Below are 22,067 nucleotides of genomic sequence, written 5' to 3'. Positions count from 1 at the left end.
TTCACTTTTCAAATTCACTTTGATTAACCCCATCTTGACACTGTGGCACTTGCCCTATTGTAAAGAAAATCGGTAGCTGTGAAAGATCAAAGATTTTTCTTATTTAAGGTGGGAGGGAATGTTTGCTGCTGATGAAAACCTTATCTTCATAATGAGCAGTAATGCAATCTGATAATCTACCATTATTGAGTTTCCTTCTCTTATTTTTTCCTTAAGCTGAAATTATGTCACCTGTAGAGAGAAATAAGGAAAATGGATTGCAAATGCCAAACCTATGCAAATTTTGTGACGTTAAAGTAACAACCTGCTCAAACCAACATCAGTGCAGGAGCAACTGCAACATCACTGCTATCTGTGAGAAGAATAGTGAAGTCTGTGTCGCTATATGGTAAGTTATTTCTGCATAGAGGTGAGGGGAGGAGGGCACCCTCATTCATCATTGCTTAGTATTTTCCTTGATTGCTCTGATATTCAGAATGTCCCTACAACCTCAGCAGGCTTTGCTCTCTCGTTTCCGGCTCATATCTGTGCTCAGCTGATAGATGCTTGAGGTTAACAACAATTCTGGTGTGAAATGTTCTGGGGATTTTTTTCTTCTAAAGCAGTTCTGTTCCAGCTTATACTATTATTGGAAAAGAGGCATGTTTTTTCTCAAACCATTAAGCTGCATCCACGCACAGCACTCGGAGTAGAAACAGGTTTGAGACTCAGAGAGGATTGTGGTAGCATTTGCTGAAGAAAGACAACTCTCTCTTGGATTTCAAAGTGAACTAGATTGTGTAGATCTATCACAGGAGGCGTATTTAATACATATAGGTAGAAATGCTTTCTCTTAATGGTAAAAAAGATCCTCTGTGTATGTAGTGACTCTGATTTAAGCATGGTGCTTTTTATATAGCCTATGTCTAGGTTCAGAGAAATGAAGTGAATATGAAAATGAATTGTAACACTTTTTTGGGAATTGTTGACTCTAAATTTGCATTCCACACTAAAAACTATGGGTTTGCCCTTCCGTAAATGGTAAGCCAATCCTACCAAAGAAAACAAGAAACACTCTTAATGAATTTGTAAGTGGACAAAAGGAGCAGAAATTAGTACTTGCAACATTGCTGCTGATTTAGGAACATAATCAGAACCACTTACAGAAGACATAATTAATTAATTTAGTGAGGGCTTAGTTGTGTCCTCTGACTTGAAGAGATGTTCAGCATAATTGGAAGTAGGCATTTAAAATGAATGCAGGATAAATTCAGTCTACTCTTCCATATTTGTCCTGTGCTCCTTCAGCAAGTAGTCAGGGTCTACTATTGCCATACATAGTGTCTGCAGTGCAATTTAAGATACATTCTGGATTTTTCATGCCAATTTATCCGAAAAACAAGAGTTGAGAATTGTATTTAAAGTGCTCTTTGCCTCTGAGTCTTGTGTCAATGAATGAAATCTGTCGACCAGGACAGAACATGGGAATATGGTCCAGATTATCAGATGTAAATATTTTCCTTTCAGCAAGGAAACTCTGAGTTGTACCAGTTCTATGGTTGGTATTGAGTTTATTTTATGTTTTTAAATTGTAAAGATAACTCTTTCAGTGCAGAAATTGCGCTGATTACAGGCTTCAGAAGCAAAACAAAAAGGCCAACTCACTAGAAATTCCTCAGATTTTGAGGAAATAATTTGTTTTTTATCATAATTTCCTACAGATTTTTACTGTCTGCACAGTAACCACAAAAACCAAAAGTATGTTCTGAAGTTCACAGCAGTTCATTGAGCATTAGCTCAATAATTCTGGGTGAGATTTTCAAAGGCACTCACTGTAGCTTAGTGGTAATATGATATAGGAATAACTGTGCTATTGTACAAGTGCCCCAGTGTGAGAAGCCCAGACACAGCCAAATTTACCCCATTCAGGAAAGCTGGAGGAGAATATATGATATTCTTTAAATTCCATCTGAGGCTTCAAAAGAAGCAAATTTTGGGCAGGCACAGTCCTATCTACTCCCTTTGTAAAATATTCCTTCTTTGATTTAAATTTTTTCCTTTTCTGTTTTAGGAGACAGAATGATGAAAATGTGACATTAGAAACAATATGCCATGATCCCCAGAACACACTGTATGGCCACATGTTGGATGACTCCAGCTCAGAGCAGTGTTTGATGAGGGAAAAGAAGGAAGATGGGGGATTAATGTTCATGTGTTCCTGTACAGGTGAAGAATGCAATGATATGCTGATTTTTCCATCAGGTAGGTTTAAGAATTTACCCTACATTCCTGGGCTATACTTTGCAAGTAATATTAACTGCCATATCATACCAATGGACTTTGGAATCACATTTTGTGGAGGAAACCTTCTAGTAGCAGGACCTATTTTGGTCTCTTCTGAATCCTGCAAAAATCTCAACCTTTCTTTTCTGTGTTCAAAGAATATTTCTTCCAACCAGGCTGTCCTCCTTTTGAAGTAAGTCTGATACTCAGCTCAAGACACTGCACTTAAAAGTTGATGAGGAGAAAGATGAAAGCAAGATGTTTAGAGTTGTTCTGTTGGCACACCAAAATGCAACATATGCTAATTACATTATAAAACTTAAACCAGAGGCAAAAGCCATATTTAAGGTCTTGCCTTTTCTAAAAGGGGCAAATATTGCCATAGTGTGACATCTACATATACAAATACAGCTTGGGTAACTTGATAGGATGTGAATTTAAAGTTGGCTTCTCTGTTGTAACTGACCATCTGCACTTGTTCCGTGGCAGGCATGAAGTAGCTAGAAGATTGCTGTGTGGTGGGTGTGAAGTGGCTAGAAGGTCATTTCACTGGTGGATATGCTACCTTGTGCTTACTATGGCACAAGGACATGTATGTTACTTCAGTTAAACAGTGAAATCTGAGTATAGACCAAATCACAAGTGCATAACCTGTCCCTTTTCTACTTCATGAATGCCTATGTAGGCCACTGCGAATATAGTAAAGACAGTGCAGGTGTGTACAGTGCTGGTGGACCTGATGCTGCACACACAGGTGTGCATGTGTGCATGTACACACCTCACTTTATTGTCTCTCACCTGATGTGTCCCACAATGATTCTTATACTGAGACCATAAGGCCTATAACAGGCAAGTGTGAGGCTTCCTATGGAGAACTTTATGTGCACACACTTCTAAATGAGCGTGGCACACAGAACCTATCCTTATCACCTGTAAGTTCCTCAGAAAGGGATATAGTCAATTCCTCATTATCTGAGGTAATGAAGGGTTGGGACATTGTTTCCGTTTTTGGAGAAAACAATACATGACTGCACTGAGGTGGTCAGCTATGTGAATGGCTTCTAGCTCTTGCTTCCCAGCCCTCTGAGAAGGCTAAATAGTTTAGGTTGCAAAACCACATGAGATTAGCCAAGAGCAAGCTAGAAAGTCTTTGTGTGCCCCATCCATATCTGGTACCACCTCCTTAAATTTTTCATACAAAGCGAACTGCATCCTTGTGGATTTGGGGTAATGTGTTATAAATTAGTCACGTTATAGCTGTTTTTTCTGGAGCTTTGTAGCCAAATACAATTGCTCTGACAAATGTGTGTCTTCTGGTTTATGAAAACCATATTATAAATTCAAAACCAAGTGCCTTCATTCCCATCAACTCTGCAGTCCCCCTCACACTTCCAGAAGAGCCTAAAAGGAGTGGTAGTATAAATCAAAATCTAGTTTTTTTTACCCTAATTCCTTTCATTCTTTAGAGTGGAGCTTTTCCTTCTGGGTCATGTGCTGTAAGCACTCTAGGTGACTCATGAACACTGTGGCTTGTGTTCACATGTAGTAAGTGAGTAAGTACAGGTAAAAATTGAAATAATGTAAAACTTCAGTTTGTAACATTTCCAGTTCATTCACAAATACAAGCATTAGCTGCAGTTGGGAGGGCGGAGAATTGAGGCTTTGTCATTCCTTTTTTATTGTTGTGGATTAGTGTTTCTTTTAAATGAAAACAGCCCCTTTGGGTTGCTTGCCTGGTTAGCCATGGCAGGAAGACAAACGATTTTTACAGTATCAGACATGCGGTTTCCTGTCTGTGTTTAACTTTGAGCAGAACATCACAGCCAGCTGGTCCACGGCTCCTCCAGACAACTAGATAATAGCCTGTAATAATTTTGCCTTTGGAATGACTGTCATCCAGACCTATTCTGTACATTGTTCTTGCCTTTTTTTCTCTCTACATTCCTTGTAAACCAGATCAAGAATTTTTTGTACATGTATGGTTTTAGAGAGTAGACAAAAGCTAGTCTAAAAATGACTGATCAAAAAGTGATTGTACTCATTTATTAGCAGAAACTGAAATGATAAAAAAGATTGTAATTTTTCACCTGTTAATCCTTGCCTTTCAAGCTATTATAAATTATCAGACTGCTAGCTCTTCTTCCTCCTGGCTGCACGCTTAAGACAGAACAGATTTAGTTTGTTCCTTGGCGTTTCTGATGTAATAAAGAAAATTGTGGGTAAGGAAACAAGTTCTAATTTCCACCAGAGGTTAGTCACTGCATTCCAGTGATTCACAGCTGAGCTGTTATTGCTTAGAGAAGAATTGGTTTATAGCACTGTCGGCTTGTATCAGTCTTGACTGTGAAGGATAAATCTCCTGACTCCAGTTTTAGACACAAACATCTAAAGATTTTGGATAGTGGAAAGTGTTGTGACTCACCCAAGAATGACTTTGGAAATGTTTGAAATTGAAATCAAATGCCTGTTTGGTGTATGGACTTTTGTTTAAATTGCCAATCTGCAAAATAAGCAAGACACAGTCAGATACGTGCCTAAGCATGCCTGTAGTTCTGCTGTGTCAGGGGGATTCTGACCCTGATTCAGATCCCTGGCATTTCAGGCCATGGGCAGATGGTGGAAAATACTGTGTGCAGAATCACTCCAAACAATGTTCTGTAGTTCTTGGAAAAATAATATACAGGAGACAGGTAGCCATTGCAAATCTTAACTACTCTGTGTTTATTTTTAAAACTCTTTCTTTTTAGCCAAACAAAATTGTGGGTGACTGGCAAGCAGCTTGCACCCCTGTGGTGGAAAAATGCTCCTCACAGCAAAACTCAATGCCAATGTGTTTTAATTATTATTTATTCAAATGTCTAATGTCATTTTTACCAGAAGGCAAAGCCAGGGAGCAAAACCACTGGAAGAAATTAGCCAAAATCTGGAGGAAAAAGGTCCTGGCTGGCCAAAAGTTGACTAGGTGGCAGACAGGGGCCTGGTCGTCCTGTCATGGAAAAGATGAATTCAGGGCTGGACTACCGGAGGCTTTTCCTCCCTGATGTCTTACTTGTGTCTGGTGGATCTTCTGCATCTTGCTTTGCTGTCTTATGTTTGAACCTGTTGTGATGAATCAGGTCTGTCTGTAGCTATTTGCACACTTCAAGGCCTCCCTTGGCGTTTGGGAAGTTTTGCTCCTTCCCTTCACCGCACCATCTCCCAGCCTCTATTCATTAGCCAGTGCAAGTATGGCAAATGCCTAACAAATTTCTTCTTTGCTAACAATCCTAAGCTATTTGGCTGAAGTCAAGGCTTGTTTACCCAAAGGGACCAAGTAGGACTGTGCTCTTTCCAGCCCCATGTCTGGTACATTCTCTATGGGCAAAGGTGGGCACTCTGCAGCCAAGGAAGTGGGATACCTGCACGTTACCCAGTGCATGACCTTCCTATGCACCACAACTTCTTCACGTTGTGCAGGCTCATTCAGACGTATTCATTCAGAGGCATGCAAAAGGGTGACCCCAGCACTGGAGCCTGGAGACAGGAAAACAAATCCTTTAAGTATTGTTGTTGTTATATATGCAGTTGCTATCCTGGACATCGAGTTCAAATCCACGCAAAAATGCAGAGATCTCAAAATGTGGAAATAGGATTTGCAGACCTGTAGCAGAGGTCTGTTTAGTTTAGAGTTGTTTGTTCTGATAACTTACATGGTGGTCATTTTTCATTCTCACCTGTCTTACCATGCTATGCAGATCTCCACCCAGCTTGCAACCGAGGTGTCTGTGGGATTGCTCAGGTAGACTGTGTTTATTCCTCAGATACTGCAAGATGACGTCATTATTTTGGGTATTCCCACTGCAACTGGTTATAATATGGGAGAAGCCTTTAGCACCAGCAGTGTATAAAAGTTTTAATGATTATCTGAATTATCCAAACAGTTGCCTTGAAATATCAAAACTTCAGTGATCAAGATGACTGACAGGTCAACAATATTTTATACAAATATTGAAGCTAACTGGGGAAGTGTGCCAAGGAGGGGAAGAGTGTTGTGCTGCTAACAGTCTTCACATTGATTATGGCTTTACTGAGTTTGCTAACTGGGAGTGTAAGAGAAGTAAGTATTTGATTAATCAGTTGTGGCTGTCATTTGCCTGAACGAATTACAGCCTGTGGAGTTGCAGTATGTCAAGTGCCATGATAGCTCACTGTGTGCATTTATTACCTAGGAGACCTGGTATCATTCTGCTTCTTGGACCATCACAAGCATAGCCACGTGATGGCTTGTCATGTGTCCAGATGACAGGAGATACAGATAATGTTTTAATTTCCTTAACTTGGTATCTCTCACTTGTCTCTAACATATTGCCCCTGTCTTTTCCTTTCTTTCTCTCCTCTTCCTCTCCTTACTAGAGTCATTAGTGATTTTACTTGACTGCATAGGAGGATCTCAGACTTAAAAGCAGACTTAAGATCTGTGCACAAACAGCTGCCAGGCCGTAAATACTCATATGATGAGTTGTCCAGTGCTCAAGGAACAGCAGAAGGGAGATGATTACAGCTGAACTGCTTCCAAGTGGACTTTAACAAAGGCTTTCATTAATCTGTTTTTCTGTTATCCAACTAACATGTTCAGAAGGTAACTGTCTTCCAGCTGCCCCATAAAAGAGGTCAGTAGCATTACATAACGTTGCACAGAGCCTCTCACTGTTGTATATTGGCATTGTTCTCTATGTTTCCTCTTAGGTATTTGCAGCCACAGAGTCCCACCCAATGCCTGCAGCTGTATGTAACCAAAGGAGAGGCTGTCTAATACTGAACGTCTGATTCAGTTAGTGGGATAGAAAGGAAATGGAATGGAAAGAGGCAAAAGAAGCCAAGATTTTGTTATGCTCTGTATTATTTATATTGTTTGCTTCCTAGGAAAATAACCATGCAGAGCTCAGTTACAGATTTGTGTAAAAACAAACTAGGCAGCACTCTTCTAGTCTGGTTGGCATATTTGTTACAATTTGCATCACTTGAGAGCTTAATAAATGTGGGAACATAGCCAACCTTTTATCAGGTTGTCATGGAAAAGACTTTAATAATTACAGACAGAAACAAACTGTAACTAACACTGGCAACATAATATTTTGAGAAAGGTTGGAGGGGTGAAACTCAGGCTGAGAATAAAAATAGTGGTTAATGTGTGGCATCTGTTGGAACATATTGAAACTGGAGAGATTGATTTGTTCCAGAAAACCACTAGCAAACAGCAGCAGACACTGAGTTGTATAACTGAGACATGTATCACAGAGACACAGTCATATCATGTAAGGTTAGAATATGTCAGCTTTCATATCACTGAGTAGGAAAGCTCAGCTATAAAAGTCAAAATACGTGAGAGATGCCATGTACACACAGTGGAGTGACCTGTTAGAATGTGAGAGATAAGAAGGGAATTCATCCAGGGGTGGAAGTTTTTAAACAAACGGGTGCTGTGCCAGCAAACGAAGGAATTATACATTCTAGCCAGCAGCCAGGGAATAAAACAGCAACAAACTATTTATTCTGTTTTAGAGCTTAAGAGTTTCTTAAACCTCCTGGGTGCTGAATAACATACTTGGCAATCAGCTGAAAAATGAAATTCTGCTTGCAATAGATAAAGTATCCATTGCATCATTGCTGCCTAACCTTTTCACTGAAGTAAGCTACTTAGAGGCAATCAAGTTCCCTGCCTCCCACCTCCATGACTAAGATGCAGCCATTCCCATCAGGTGATGGGTCCATATGCATGACTCTTCCAGCGTGTAACACATGTAACTGGGTCATGTAACTGAGGATTTTCTCCAGGCATAGCACAGATATCTTGAGTCCTGGTCACCCGATCAGTCATAAGTAGTTATATGCCAAGGGCAAAGCTGCCAGCCCCCAGGGGAGAGCCAGCAGGGAGTGTGCTATGCTCTCCAAAACTGCTCATAGCTTTGCCTTACTGGCTGTTAGAAGAGATAAGTGGCGGCATTGGGCAATGGCCTGCATTAAGCCTTCTGAGGACTAGGTCTGGTTTGCCAGCCATGTGTTGACTGCTGAGCAACATGAAGTCTGGCAGATGACCAAAAGGTCAAGTGAATGAGTTCCCACACCTTTGAGCAAAAATCCTGAGGGCCCAAATTCTGAACCATTGTGGATGGCAGTGCTTTAGAAAGACAACTTTAGAAACAGGCTCTAGAGATGTCTTTATCTTGTCACTTCTACTATTTGACCCCCTATAGAAGTCCAGAGAGACCTGCCAGCTACCAGAGCTAGTGCCTCTCCAGGAAGCTACTTCAGCAGATACTATGTTTTGGATAGCTTGACATTATCCTCTTTAGACTAAAAGCAGACGACATACAGCTCCACCACAACTTACTGGCCTTGACAGACTTTGTTTACCTAGACCAAAAAAAAATCTCTTGACAAATTCAGGAACTGGCTGCAGGAATTTAACTTTCAGGAAAGTCTACAAGAAATGTCAGGGTTCATTTTCCACGGGAAAGTAAGACAGAGTCCACTCTAGTTTTAAGATCTAGTAATCTCTGTCTTCTCCCATCAGGTGGTTCAGCATAGAGCTAAGGGAGAGATGGAACTGATTTCTTGCCCCACAAAACTACTAAGTTGAAAAAAAATTTCTTCATCTCCAGCAAGGATGAAAAATTAAAATGTTTTCAAGAAAGTGTCAAGATAAAAAAGGTGCAGGCTAGTTTGAGGGGCAGCATTTGAGTTTGATTATTTCCAAGTATCTTGTGTCAGGAAAACTATTCTCCTAAGGAAAAAGCTTCCCCTCCCCTCCCCCAAAATAGAAAAGCCCATCTACAAAGCCCAGAAAAACAATGCCTGTAAAATTAGGGGAAATTTTTAGCCACAGAAGCTGGGTTAACTTTCAGACTTCATTTTCAATATAGGGGTTTCAGGGAAAAGTACAGGAATGTCAGAAGCAGAGTTCTGTTTTTTAAAATCAACATTTCCCATGTAAAATATGCTTTGCTGGAGATTTCCAAGTCATTTTAATTCTAAAAAGACCAAATTCAGGAAGGCACATGAGACACTGAACTACAGAACTTCATTGTCACTTGAGAATTCTTCAACAAACAAAATTAAACAGCTGCTTAGAGTGAAACTTCATTTCACTGAAAATGAAGCATTTTATTGAATTAGTTTTCATCCAGAAAGTAGTGCTAAAGAGATGGGCAGACTTTTCCGTGTCATTGCCCGGAGTCCTGCCCAGAAGTCAGTATGCGTGTAAAGTTCAAACTCACTTTTTGCCGGATGCAGGACAATCAGAAATTAAAAGCTCTTCCCTGAATCAAATAGAGCAGGACTTGAACCTGCAGCTCCCCTACCCCAGACTCGCCCACTCACTCGTGGGGATTCAACACTGACATCTCTTGCCAAACTGCAACCTTTGAACAGAATTTTGTTTATGCAAAAACATTCAAAAAGTGTTAGTTTTCACAGTTAGTTTTTATTTCAGTGTGGAATTGAAACCAAACTTGGAAACTTTGAAACCTCAGAATTGCTGCAAAATGGAATTGTCCTCCAGTCAGCTCAAAGGGCTGCTTTGTGTCTCTGGAGCTTGCAAAATAACTAGATCACAGTCCCGAGCCTGGGCCTGTGTTTGTGACTCTGTGTTTCCGGTGGTTTTAAGGTACTAGAGAAGCTTGCAGTACATCGGTGTCAATACGTTTAACCTGAGTTCTGCCAATATCAAATATACTCTTGCCCTTCTGCGTGGCTTTGACCAGCAAGCAGCAAACAGCCCTGAATTATTTCTATCTGGGCTGGGTGTGCATTTGTGCTGTCCTCTGCATTAAAGTGTGGGTCCTAATTTTATTACCCTTGTTTTGTTTCTTGTTTCCAAAGTTCAGTGATCCCGAAGTTTGATCAAAGGCACCCAATCCAACCTAAAGAATTTCCGGGCAAAGCGACGTTGTCCTTTGAAGCTTCCTGACTGAACAGGGGCTGTACAGTGTTTCCATTTTCCTTGGCACCTGAGCCCTATTCCCTAAAGCCTTAGGTAGTGCTAAGGGTTGTGCATATGGCTTGTGCTTAGTTTAAACTGCATACAGGAAGCTTTATTTTAGCTCCACTTCTCTATTGTTATGCTACATTAATAGACTCTTTTGAAGCTTAAGAAAGGACTGATCGCCTAAATAGTTCTGGGTGGGGAAAGTTATTTAGGAGCCTGTTTGCAAAACCTGAGAGGCTGTTGCATTTAACTATTTCCTTGCCTGCCTGTGCAGCCAGGTTTTGCTCATTCCAGTGCTCAGAAAGGAAGCTGCATTCACGTTTTTGAAATTGTGGGGTTTGAGTCATAGGTATTTATTTATAAGCAAATGAACATATTTATTCTTAGATTCCTGTAGTCAAGCCAGGAAATGTTGGCTAGCCACTATGCAAACATACACATATGCACTGAATTTTGATCCTGCCCTGACTTTGCACACAGTTCAGCAGTGTACCCCAACCTTAGCTTCTGCTGGAGGGGCTGAGTTTGTTTTGCTCATGTCAGCAGCCTGTCCAGTGCAGTTCCAGAGGTGCCTTACTTGCTTGGATCAGACCTCAGACCCACCAGCTGTTTGGTGGTGCTGTCCCCTTTAATTCTGCTGGCAGACAGCTCAGTCCCCTCCTAAACTCAGGGTTCAGCCTTGTCAATCCTGACAGTTCTTCCTGTTGGGTGCTCATTCTTGCACTTCCCAAGCCTAGGGTGGGACTTGACTTGGGTCTTAAAAACTGAAAATGAGCACACTCTGTCCCTGCTGCTTTAGATGGAGATGTGCAGCTGTATGTTTTTCACCCCTCCGTCCCCACTTCCTCTAAGGGCAGGTGCCAAAGCGGATGTGTCACTTTGCAGCAGGAGTGCAGGACTATACAGTGCTCAGGGAAGTGGCCAAACAGCTCAGCTTCTGCTTTGATTAAATTTTTTTTTTCATTCTTTTTCAAGTGCAATTTGCGTTTCTCCCTTTCACTCAGAAATCCCCTGCACCAGATGCAGAGCTTTCTCCTGTGCAAAAAGAGGAAGAGCAAAAAGGGCCGTGAAGTCTGCTGGAGACTTCTCAGCTGTAGGCCAAAATAATACAGCCTACTCAAGGGTATTATAGGAATGATTAGAGGTCCTCAGACAGATAGCCATAATAGTCAAGGAATGGCATCTCCTTCCTGAGTTTCTTCCCAGTTAGAGCTGAACATGCACCCAACTGCCTCAAGCCTCCTGGGCTCATGGGGAGAAATTTGAAAATGAACTAACATATACTGTTTTTTTTCTCCTTCACTTAGAAAGACATTTGTATTTCAAATACCTAGGTTACATATTGCAGCTCTGTGGCAAAGGAAGGGGTCTTAAAGGGCCCTAAAGCAGCATGTTCATCTTTGTTGAAACATATGCTGTATGATACAAATGACATTACCCAGTTCCAAGAACAGAGTCCAGACTTCAAGCATGCTTTTCTTTGGTCTAGGAATTAAAAAACCAAAACAACAAACCAGAACCCAAAATGTTCATCAAGATTATTTTGTCTGATTGTTATTTATCATAGCAGTATTCATGCAGTTGTGGATTGCTTGCAGCCAAAACTCTGAAGCAGCCATCCCACAACATAGTCAGTTCCCCTGCACTGGGGTGTTTCCCAGGTTCTTTATAAAGTAGATTTTCTGAGAACAAAGAACGCACATGGGAATAAGCAGTGCAAATCTGTTTACTGACTGACATTGGACTTTCTATATATGCTTCCAGTAAGAACCATTAAAAAAAAAAAGGGGGGGGGGGGTGTCCTCTCTTCAACACCTTGAGAAGCAGAAAGGGTGCTTGCAATCTGTGATGAACTTTTAAGTATTTTTTTAATTTCAAATTTTAGAAAGAGCCTCGGTGCTGTGCGAGCTCTGCTCAGTGGTAGCCACACCCTGGGTGTTATCAGCACCCTTCTGACTCCCAACACAAAAGCTCTGCACCAGGAGGGCTGCCATGGGAAAATCAGCACAGGCAGACCTGATACAAGTTTAAAATGTACTAACTTTTTCTTGCCGAAGAACATTACTTGAGAATAAGGATTTATGGTTTGTGTAGATGTGGAAGAAGAGATTGGCTTAAAACATTCTTTTGCATAAATGAAGGAAATTCATTCTGTGTACATGCTGCTAGTGAATGTCGCTGATCTGTGCTAGCCAGGATTGTCAATGCTAGAAAGGCACTTCTTCCTGGCAACCCCATGAGAGAAGCTAGGATAAAATTACTTACTGTACATCTGGTTGATGAATCTTTCAAACAGAGAAGCACATCCTGGTTCAGGATTGAGGCCTGCTTCCAAATAAAGAATATACACTTCAAATGTCCCATCTCTTGCCTTTTAATAGCTGATGGCTCCTGCTCCTTGCCAGCTAAGTGTGTTTCCAATGGAAAAGTGATCACAAGTGAAATTGGAGGGCCAGAGGTACTGCTTGTTCTAATTGTAAACTCTTTTCCCCCACCCTTTTCGGCACCTTCCTTTAGAGAGGCACAGAGTAAGGGAAACAGGGGCTTGTGGCTAATGTAGTTAGTGGCAACTTCCCGTCAGAGCTTCTTACACTTTTGTTTTTCGTACTGACTAATTTGGCCTGATACACAGAAGCTGAGTCAGTGACATTGCTGTACACATCCGTCGGAGCATCGTGCTGACAACACAAGCCACTAGCTTAGCTCTGATTGCACCTTCAGTTGTTTTAGCCCATTTGGGGCTTCCTCCAATCAATCCCCTCACTCATGGAAAGGTAATACAGGAAGAAACAGGCTGGGAGAGTACATTTCCATGTGTCCAATCAAGTTAGGTTCAGATAAACTGACCCTCCTTCTTTAATCTATATTCAGAATAAAACTGTTCCCTTTTAAACTGTTTATTTTCCCTAAGAAATACTGAACTAGGTCACTTTTAGATGTAAGAGGGCAGCTCTCACCTCTAGAATAATGTTCTGTACTGTTCCCAGAACATGTCCCTGTTATAGAATATGTCCCCACTGTTCTTCTATTCCCTATCCTTGTGTGTTCCACCTAAGAATATGTTAGTGTGTGAACTGTACCAGCTAAGGAGTTTGGAGTGAACCATTTACTGCTTTACAACAGGGCAAGCAGCATACAGCCAGCAAATGACATATAGAGAATATTTCCAATTGTATAAATCCATGGAAAAAGTACATGGGTGGGTGACCGATGTGTCATACATGCCCAGTTGTGCCTGCAGGATTCAAACTCCTGTTTGAATTTGTTCTAGCAATACTCTTTCACACACAGTGGAGTATGAGAATGAATTTTGGTTTTCAGATGTGTATGCAGGTATACATAATGTCTCTGAATATTATTAGCTTGCAGTAGTTGTGTGCAGACAGGCTTTCTGAAGATGTCTTTCCATGGATCCCACTGAAATATACTGGATCAGGAGTGATAACTGGGCAAGTGGGAAGTCACATGCTGTGTTGTCTATTTATTTATCAATCCAGTTCTTAAAAAAAAATAATGTTTTAGTAATTTAAAGGGGCAGATCTGGTAAGAATACTTAGACATGGTAAGTGCAGGAGACCTTGAGTGTTGTCTTCAGAAAAGTGAAGTTTCATCCATAATGTATTTAGAACCTGAGAAAAGAACAAGGATGATAAATGATTTTAATTAGGTTTTTGCTCATCCAGTTCTGGCTTCATATAAAATAAGCAGATAGGGAAGTCCTGGTAAGTGGAGGGCTATATACAAAACAGCACTTTGAGGTAAGAACATAGTGATAATTTTTATCACTTACTGTCAGTGTGTGAAGGAAATCATGTACTATGTTATTCTGAATAAAATTTATAGTTACTGACAGCCTTCTATATCATTTAATATATGCCCTCCTTCTATTCTTCTTTCCAGATGACCCCCATAAGCCAGAGGAGAAAGATGAAATTTCCAAAGTCACAATCATAAGTCTTGTTCCATTACTGGTGATTTCTGTGGCTGTGATTGTTATCTTTTATGCCTACCGCACTCATAAGAAGAGGAAGCTCAACAAAGCATGGGAGAAGAATGTTAAGCCTAGGAAACATAAGGACTGCAGCGATGTTTGTGCCATTATGTTGGATGATGACCGCTCAGACATCAGCTCTACTTGTGCCAACAACATCAACCACAACACAGAGCTGCTGCCCATTGAGTTGGACGTTGTTGTTGGCAAAGGCAGGTTTGCTGAAGTGTATAAAGCCAAACTGAAGCAAAACACATCAGAGCAGTATGAAACTGTGGCAGTCAAGATCTTCCCCTATGAAGAATATGCCTCCTGGAAAACTGAGAAAGACATTTTTTCAGATGTAAACCTCAAGCATGAGAACGTCCTCCAATTCTTGACTGCCGAAGAGCGCAAGACAGATCTTGGGAAGCAGTATTGGTTGATCACTGCCTTCCATGCTAGGGGAAACTTGCAGGAGTACCTCACACGGCACATTATCAGCTGGGAGGACCTCTGGAAACTGGGTGGGTCCTTGGCCCGAGGGATTGCCCATCTGCATAGTGATCACACACCTTGTGGTCGCCCCAAAACACCTATTGTGCACAGAGACCTAAAGAGTTCCAATATCCTGGTGAAAAACGATTTAACCTGCTGTCTCTGTGACTTTGGGTTATCCCTGAGACTAGACCCCTCTCTGTCTGTGGATGACTTGGCCAACAGTGGGCAGGTAAGTTAAAAGTTTGAAGAGGGAGGTGTGTGTTTTACTCGTGGGTGTCTGAGTTCCTGGGGTGAAAAGAGGAAGAATTCCATGTTGCCATATTTACTTAAAATCTTTAAAATTAAAGTGACAGTATTTATGAACAAAGAAGCTTTAAACAATATCAAAGCAACAGTGAGAAATGTGCAAAGAAGGTTTTGTTATGATCAGAGTACTGCAAGGAGCTTGTTGTGCAACTGTCCTCTTTATACAGTTACATGAAGTGTGTATGAGCTTGTTAGCTACTGCTTGTGGTGTGGCTGGAAGGTACACACACACACCCACACACCCACATGATAAGGATGTGCTTCACAATGTGAGGTTGTGCCAAAGTTTTTGTGCCTGATGGCATTACACTTTAGTGTCAGTAGACCCACTCCTGCTCTACCCCAGCCTGTGTGAAGTCAGCCTTCTGTCTTTGGAAGGTGTAAGCAGATAATGAGGGTGAGAGAGAAGAACTTTACAAGGCCAAAAATAAACTTGTTTAAGTTTATGACACCTTCTCCAAATGCAAGCAAATGCAAGAATCTCCAATAAAAATAATTAACCTGTTGTTGGCTTTTCAACTAGGTAAGAGAAAATATTCATCTATTTCACAAGGATGCTGGGATGTTTATGAATGCTTTGAAGATTACTTTTATTGAAATAAATCTCTAAATATTGGCTTTTCTAAAGAAAACTCCTGTATAAATTCAGACCATTTGTTAATTAGTTAATGGAATTAATATTTTGGTGTAGAATGTTTTTAGAGACAATTCTTCAGTCAGTAGTGCTCCCTGGGGTTCACAGGGACTTTGCTGTCTCTTATCTAATGAAGATCTGTCTTTGAAAGTCTTCTTGCTGAGAGGCAACTGTCCTGATCTCATTTTGAGAGGGTTTATAAACTGGTACTGAGAGTAATGATGACCAAGAAAGCTGTATGTAAAAGAATACCAACACCACTCACAATTACGTATAATTTCTCTTCAGCATGCCAGACGTTTTTGGAGTTCAGGGAAATCATATCATATTGTAAGTCATAAGGCTGGTTCTATCTGGAATAAAATGAGAACAAAATATTTGGCAGTGTAAGGCAAAGGTTCTGAAACTCAACCCGACAGATACTTGGAAGTAGGAGGGTAGCATGGATACTGCTGTTTCCACAGTCCACGTGAGTCAACACTAATGACAAAGTACAGTGCTGCCCAGAGCAAGTTGCTGCTTTGGAGTCAGTGTCCTTGGGCATTGGTGCTGAGGGTCTCTGTTTTACTTTGTTTAGCTTCACTGAATCTGTTTGAGGGTGACCCAGCTACTGTCATTCTGCTCTATGACAAGGAGTAAGATGATGTGAAGTTGCTCCACTTCTATCTCCACCTTGTTTCTTCTGGGCACCATCAACTCAAATTCACCAGCATGCCAGCTTCAGTGCTGCAGCTTTTGCTCAAGGGGTCTTGCATCAGAATTCACCTAATGCATAAATGTTCAGAGGGCTGGAACACCTCACCTATGAAGGAAGGCTGAGAGCATTGAGATTGTTCAGCCTGGAGAACAGAACTCACTGGGTAGATCTTACTGTGACCTTTCAATACTTAAAGAGGGCCTATAAGAAAGATGGGCACGGTCTTTTTAGAAGAGCCTGTTTTAGTAGGACAGAGGGTAATGGTTTTAAAGTAAAAGAGGATATATTTAGACTAGATATAGGAAGAATTTTTTTACAATGAGGGTGGTGAAACAGTGCAACAGGTTGCCCAGAGAGGTGATAGAAGCCCTATCTGTGGAAACATTCAAGGTCAGGTTGGGCAGGGCTCTGGGCAACCTCATTTATTTAAAGGTGTCTCTGGTCACTGCATAGGGTTTTGACTAGATGACCTTTAAAGATCCTTTCCAACCTAAACCATCCTATGATTCTGTGATTCATAATTTCTAAACATTACCCCTTGACTCAAACCTTTCCCACCAGGACATAATGGAGCTGACCCAAATCTTCAGTCAAGAAAACCTCTAGCTTCCTATGACATAGATAAAAGAGTATTTTATCTATGTCATAGATAATGGTATTTTAACATTTTTCTGGTCAGCCTTGGTAATATTCAAGGCACATTGCTGGGGTTACAAAACTGTCTTCTTTCCCATCTACCAAACTACCTTCCATATCATGCCAATATAGCTGTTATTGACTGTACAGTACCTGTGCCCTTACTGACTGGCTGGAAACTGTCTTTTTCCCCATTGGAACCTTTGCAGTCTTTTCAGTTTGGCCACCCACCCATGATGGTTAATATTTGCAGACATAACTTAATATGAGTACATAAATTTGGATCTCTGTCCCATTATGTTCAAAGGACTGGTAGGTACCAGCAAGGCCAGTAGTTCCTCACCTCAGCAGTGTCATCAGTCCTGTTACAGATGGTCTCCCCAGTCAGATAAAGACAGGTCTACCACCCCTCTGACTGACACACCTCAGGGCACAGAACATCCCTCAACAGCTTTAAAGAAATTTAAAGTCTCCAGTAAAAAAGATCCGAAAGTCACAAAAATTATAATGTACCACAGGAAGAGAGATGGCCCCTCATTAGAAGTTTTGGAGAAGCAAGAACTGAAATCAGACTGGTCTTTGCAAATAGAAAGTGTACCCAGACCTATAGGGGCAACCAACACTGAATTGCTGGAGTTTAGATACCTAAAATGCCTTTGAGATTCATGGCTCAGGTTTCCACAAGATCCAGGAACAGTATCTTTGACCCAAACACCTGATAATCTAAATGAAGATAAAAGGACACAAGCCAAGTGGAACATGAGATAAATCCTAAGCAGGATGAAAATGGGACTGATTTGATACCATTCTTAAGTAATTTTATTATTTTTTCTGCATTTCCCACTGCAGTTTTTTGTTGTACAGCTTGATTGTCCAGCAAAGCTGCAGAATAATTTTCACTAATGTGAAGGAAGTGCAAAATACCAGACCAGAACAGGACTTTATGACAATGTTAAAAAATCTGTATTTAAGCACCATTAACTTTGTTAAAATCTGCAGGATTGGGCGTGTGGAACTGTGGGATATAGTGTACAGGTAACCCTTCTTAAACTTTGGATTGGATCTGTCTGGGGAAGAAGTTATGTGTTGGGGGAGGGATTGGGGGTAGACGTAGGCTGTACTGCAGAGTTTCATCTTCTGTAGGGGGGGCAGGTGCTGGTCAACATGGTGGTGCTGGCAAATGATTGTCCCAAGTACCCATTCAGTTGCTCACATTTGGCCTTAAATTCATCAGAGTCCACATAACAGGGAATTTAACTTTGGGACTGATAACACAGGGTTTTTTTTCTCTCCTGTTTATAAAGGCTTTAATCCTACAACCCTTTGGACATTTTTGACACAGAAATTCTCTGCTGTTGCAGGGTCCTATGAAGATGATGTCTTCTTACTGTGAATTGCACTTTTTGTGAAACTTCTTCACATTTGTCCTGAACCTGGGGTGATAAGGCATGTTTGCAGAAGCTTGTAGAATGGATGTCAGAGGGCTTTCTCAGGGACTGTACATTTACTGTGTGGCTACCTGCAGTTGCAGACCCAGTAACTGGAATGATCTTTTGCAGCCATGCCTGCTGCTGGGCTGTGGAGTGATTGCTCTTGTGCAGTCTACAAGTAGCTCATCTGAATCACAAGTCGTACTGCATCACCCACTTGTGCTTGTTTATCTCTGTGATTAACCAGTCTCAAATTTAAAATTGTCATTGCCTGACCAAAAACTTACTATGTTTGCAATTTTTCAAGGGAGATAAATTTTTTATACTTAACTTGTGTAGAGTTTGCTATTGGAGAGCAATTGTTGAGTGATCAAAAAATTCTTCCTTAAATCTTTTCTTGTGATAAAACCAGACATTTAAACTTTGCTTTCTGTAATGCAAGGTCATAATCTAGATCTCAGTAAAGCTCCTAAAATCATGGCTGAAAATTGTTCAGTGTGAATAAAGTTTATGAGAATGGGTTTTAAAACACAGAGGGCAATTTCTGGTTACGATTTAAAAGTGGACTTCTTCATTCAGCATTTGTGTATTTGCTTTCTTCTGCCAGGCCTGTCTTTACCACTTTCTTTTTAAGGCTACCATGAAAAGAAACAGCTAACACTATAATATGCAGCACAAAAGAGTACAATGTGTTTTTTGCTCATCTAAAAGACACTCAGCAGCAATTGCTTAATGCCCAAAGGGCAGAGTTTATCTGAACAGCCAAAAATGGGAAAGTTTGTTAGTGTCAAAATTATTTACTTAAGGAATTAAAAAGGTCTTTTTTTTTTTTTCTTTACCGAGGGAGGTACAAGTAAGTTGGTATTCAAGACAATGCCAGATTCCCCTGGCAGCAGAAAATATGACCTGTGCCAAGTATGGCCTGAATTTTTGGATATGTGTCAAAAAGCACTGTTTCTGTGAAAGCTGAAGTTAGATCACAGCAGAATCCAAAACATTCATTGCAATTGCAGCCCTGAGCTCACCCTGATCTGGTTTCCTTTAGGTTGGCACAGCAAGGTACATGGCCCCTGAGGTTCTAGAGTCCAGGATGAACCTGGAGAACGTGGAGTCCTTCAAACAAACAGATGTGTACTCCATGGCTTTGGTCCTCTGGGAAATGACATCTCGCTGTAACGCCGTTGGAGGTAAGTGCCATCATTTTTCTTTGCTCTAGAGGTATGTTTGGACAGACATGCTCTTGTGCTTGTCTGAGAAGGGGGGGGGATTCTTTTTAACACTCACCAATTGTTCTAGTGTACATGGATGCTGTAGATTAACAGAACTTCAGTAGTACGAGATGCACACATGCATGAGCAGGTTTGAAGGGCAAGCACCTGAGATGACAAGAAAGCTAGTTGTTGATTAGTGTAAGGGTGAATGTGCTGTTAGGTAGACCACTTTTAAAGATACTTAACGCCAGTTTTTCTCCTATAACATCTTGAGTTAGCCATGGTTTGACTCAGCCTGGTTGACCTCACCTTAAATGGTTGGAAACGTAAGACATTTTGAAATATTAATACCAAGAAGTGATAACTGCCTTCCATTTACTTCTGTGGAATGTTAATTTTGAAGCCTTCTGTGGGCCAGTGAAGTGTCACATTTACTAATTGATCATTTCAGTAAGAGCCATCATAGTGATACAGAAACCTTCCTGCTTCCTTAAATTCCCCAGCTGCTGCTCATAATTTTTTCTGGTGTTGCCATAGATTATCCATATAAGAAATCAAGGCATATTTGTATGAAGTGCAGTAACAAAATAAAAATGGTTGGAACTGACTATCAGAACAGATCCAGCAAGAGCTGCTGTGCTTGTTCATATTCACAATTTGCTCACTAAAACAAAATCTCCATTTCTGATTTGCCTAAAGCTTCTCCAGAATTCCCATTGTGCAGCACTGGTATGTGCTAGAAATCAGAAAAGTTGCTGTTGAGATATCTGCATTACATATTGCCATGTTTGAAGATTTTCACCTTACTTCAGGGACTAAAATGAGACTAAATTGCATACAAAATTCTTCAGTCTGCTGGTATTGTCTAACATTCCTTCTAACAAAAGCTATTGCACAGTCCACAGGCAGTCTAAGGAGTAGGGCTGTAAAAGGTAACACTAATGTGAATAGTATAGTACATATTCTACTATGATTTCATTTGTTACCCTCGTTCCAAAACCACAGAGGCTCCCTTTTCGTCGGACTTGGCACAGTTGCATCTCAAAGGGCAGCCACAGAAACAGGACAATCTTGCAGGCTAGAGCACTGCAGTATGGGGAACACAGTGTACAGAAGGGAAACCAATGTCCCATGGGAAGATGTGCATAGCTGCTCCTTGTTTCTCTGCTAACATCTGTGGGATACCACAAGAGTGTCAATGGAGGTCTCTGAAGCCACTCTGCACACTGGCAGTGTGACTGTGTCATGGTGTCCATGTGCCAGCCGGAGGAATGCCTCTACCTCAGGCTCCTCCTATGTCTGACCAGCATTTAGTCTTGCTGGGTGGGCTGGACTGTGGGCAACAGATTTGCCCCTGCTGACACCCTGCCATAAAAGCTACAAAGCGAGTGTGTGTGCAAACATCTCGTGCTAGCATAAAAGCATGAAAATTTATTTTCTAGTCAAACATTTCAGGGAAAAAACATTTGGTGCTTCAAGAACTGAACCTCAGTCTGGCATATTCCAAGACAAACCTATCCACATTTAACTGTTGTGATCATGCCTGTTTCTAAATGCATTGGCACAAGCTCAGCCTTTCATTAGCACTTTGGAAATGTGGCTGAGGAGATTCAGAACCCAAGACAAAGGATCTTTGCCCTTGCTCTTGATCTCTCTCTGTTTCTTGCATTTAGGAACTCACCTTATTAATATAAATATGAACTGTTCACTGTGGAGTCTTTTATCTTTGCTAATGCTTGAGTCCCTTCCTGTTCATATTTGCTGAGTACAGTGAAATGGAGATTGTGGTAAAAGCAAACCTTATTGCTGCTGTTCTCAGAAGGCAACTGCCTAAAAGAGGATATGAAGGGAGTTTCATAAGGAAGGAAAATCACCAGCATGTTTAGCTAGAATAGACTGACCCATTATAACCCTGAGAAGAAGAGCTCAAGTCATTTCAGGAAAAGGAGAGACTTCTCTGACCCAGCATCCCCTTTGTTTTCAAGGTAGAGCTTAACCTCCACCCATATCCTGAGTTTTCCTATGCATTTCATCCCTCTGTCTTCCTCATCTCCAGAAATATATTTCTTGAGTTTTGTTTCCCTATTTGAGTCTTCTTTTGGGGGCTGAAGTCTCCAGCAAAACCAAAGGAGTGCTTGGGCATATCTGTGCAAGGTGCAACCTGGGCTTTGTGTCTTCATCTAGAGTAGTTAAATACAATATAACTCCCAGGATATAGCTCTTTTAACTTGACACTAGTACAGAGCTGTAGCATTGCACAGTTGTTCTCATTTCCTTCTTAGTTTTTCCCCTGGTTAATGCAGTCTAGCTATCTTTGCAATCAGCTGGTGAAATACCCTGACAGTGATTCATGACTACAGCTCCCTCTCTGCTTTCTCTCTCTCCATCTGTCACTCGTGAGAATCCCTCCTCTCCTCACAGCCATACAGAGAAGCTGCCTCTGCTCACACAAAC

The 22,067-nt window shown here is 41.1% G+C and overlaps 1 protein-coding gene across 1 annotated transcript in view; it reads left to right on the top strand.

Annotated features, from left to right (window-relative positions):
• Positions 1 to 224: 224 nt before the first annotated feature.
• The window catches only part of TGFBR2 (transforming growth factor, beta receptor II (70/80kDa)), a 30,821-nt gene continuing 8,978 nt past the window's right edge, over positions 225 to 22,067 (top strand). Inside the window, exons 1-4 of the mRNA XM_008939969.1 lie at positions 225 to 388; positions 2,051 to 2,241; positions 14,129 to 14,928; positions 19,448 to 19,589. Coding sequence (XP_008938217.1) covers positions 225 to 388; positions 2,051 to 2,241; positions 14,129 to 14,928; positions 19,448 to 19,589 — 1,297 coding nt within the window. The remainder of the gene's footprint in view (positions 389 to 2,050; positions 2,242 to 14,128; positions 14,929 to 19,447; positions 19,590 to 22,067) is intronic.

Source organism: Merops nubicus, unplaced genomic scaffold, assembly GCF_000691845.1.
Source record: "Merops nubicus isolate BGI_N331 unplaced genomic scaffold, ASM69184v1 scaffold5975, whole genome shotgun sequence".
In the NCBI taxonomy this organism is placed as follows: Eukaryota; Metazoa; Chordata; class Aves; order Coraciiformes; family Meropidae; genus Merops; species Merops nubicus.
The sequence above is the reverse complement of the archived record's forward strand: the minus strand, read 5'-3'. Positions and strand labels throughout refer to the sequence as shown.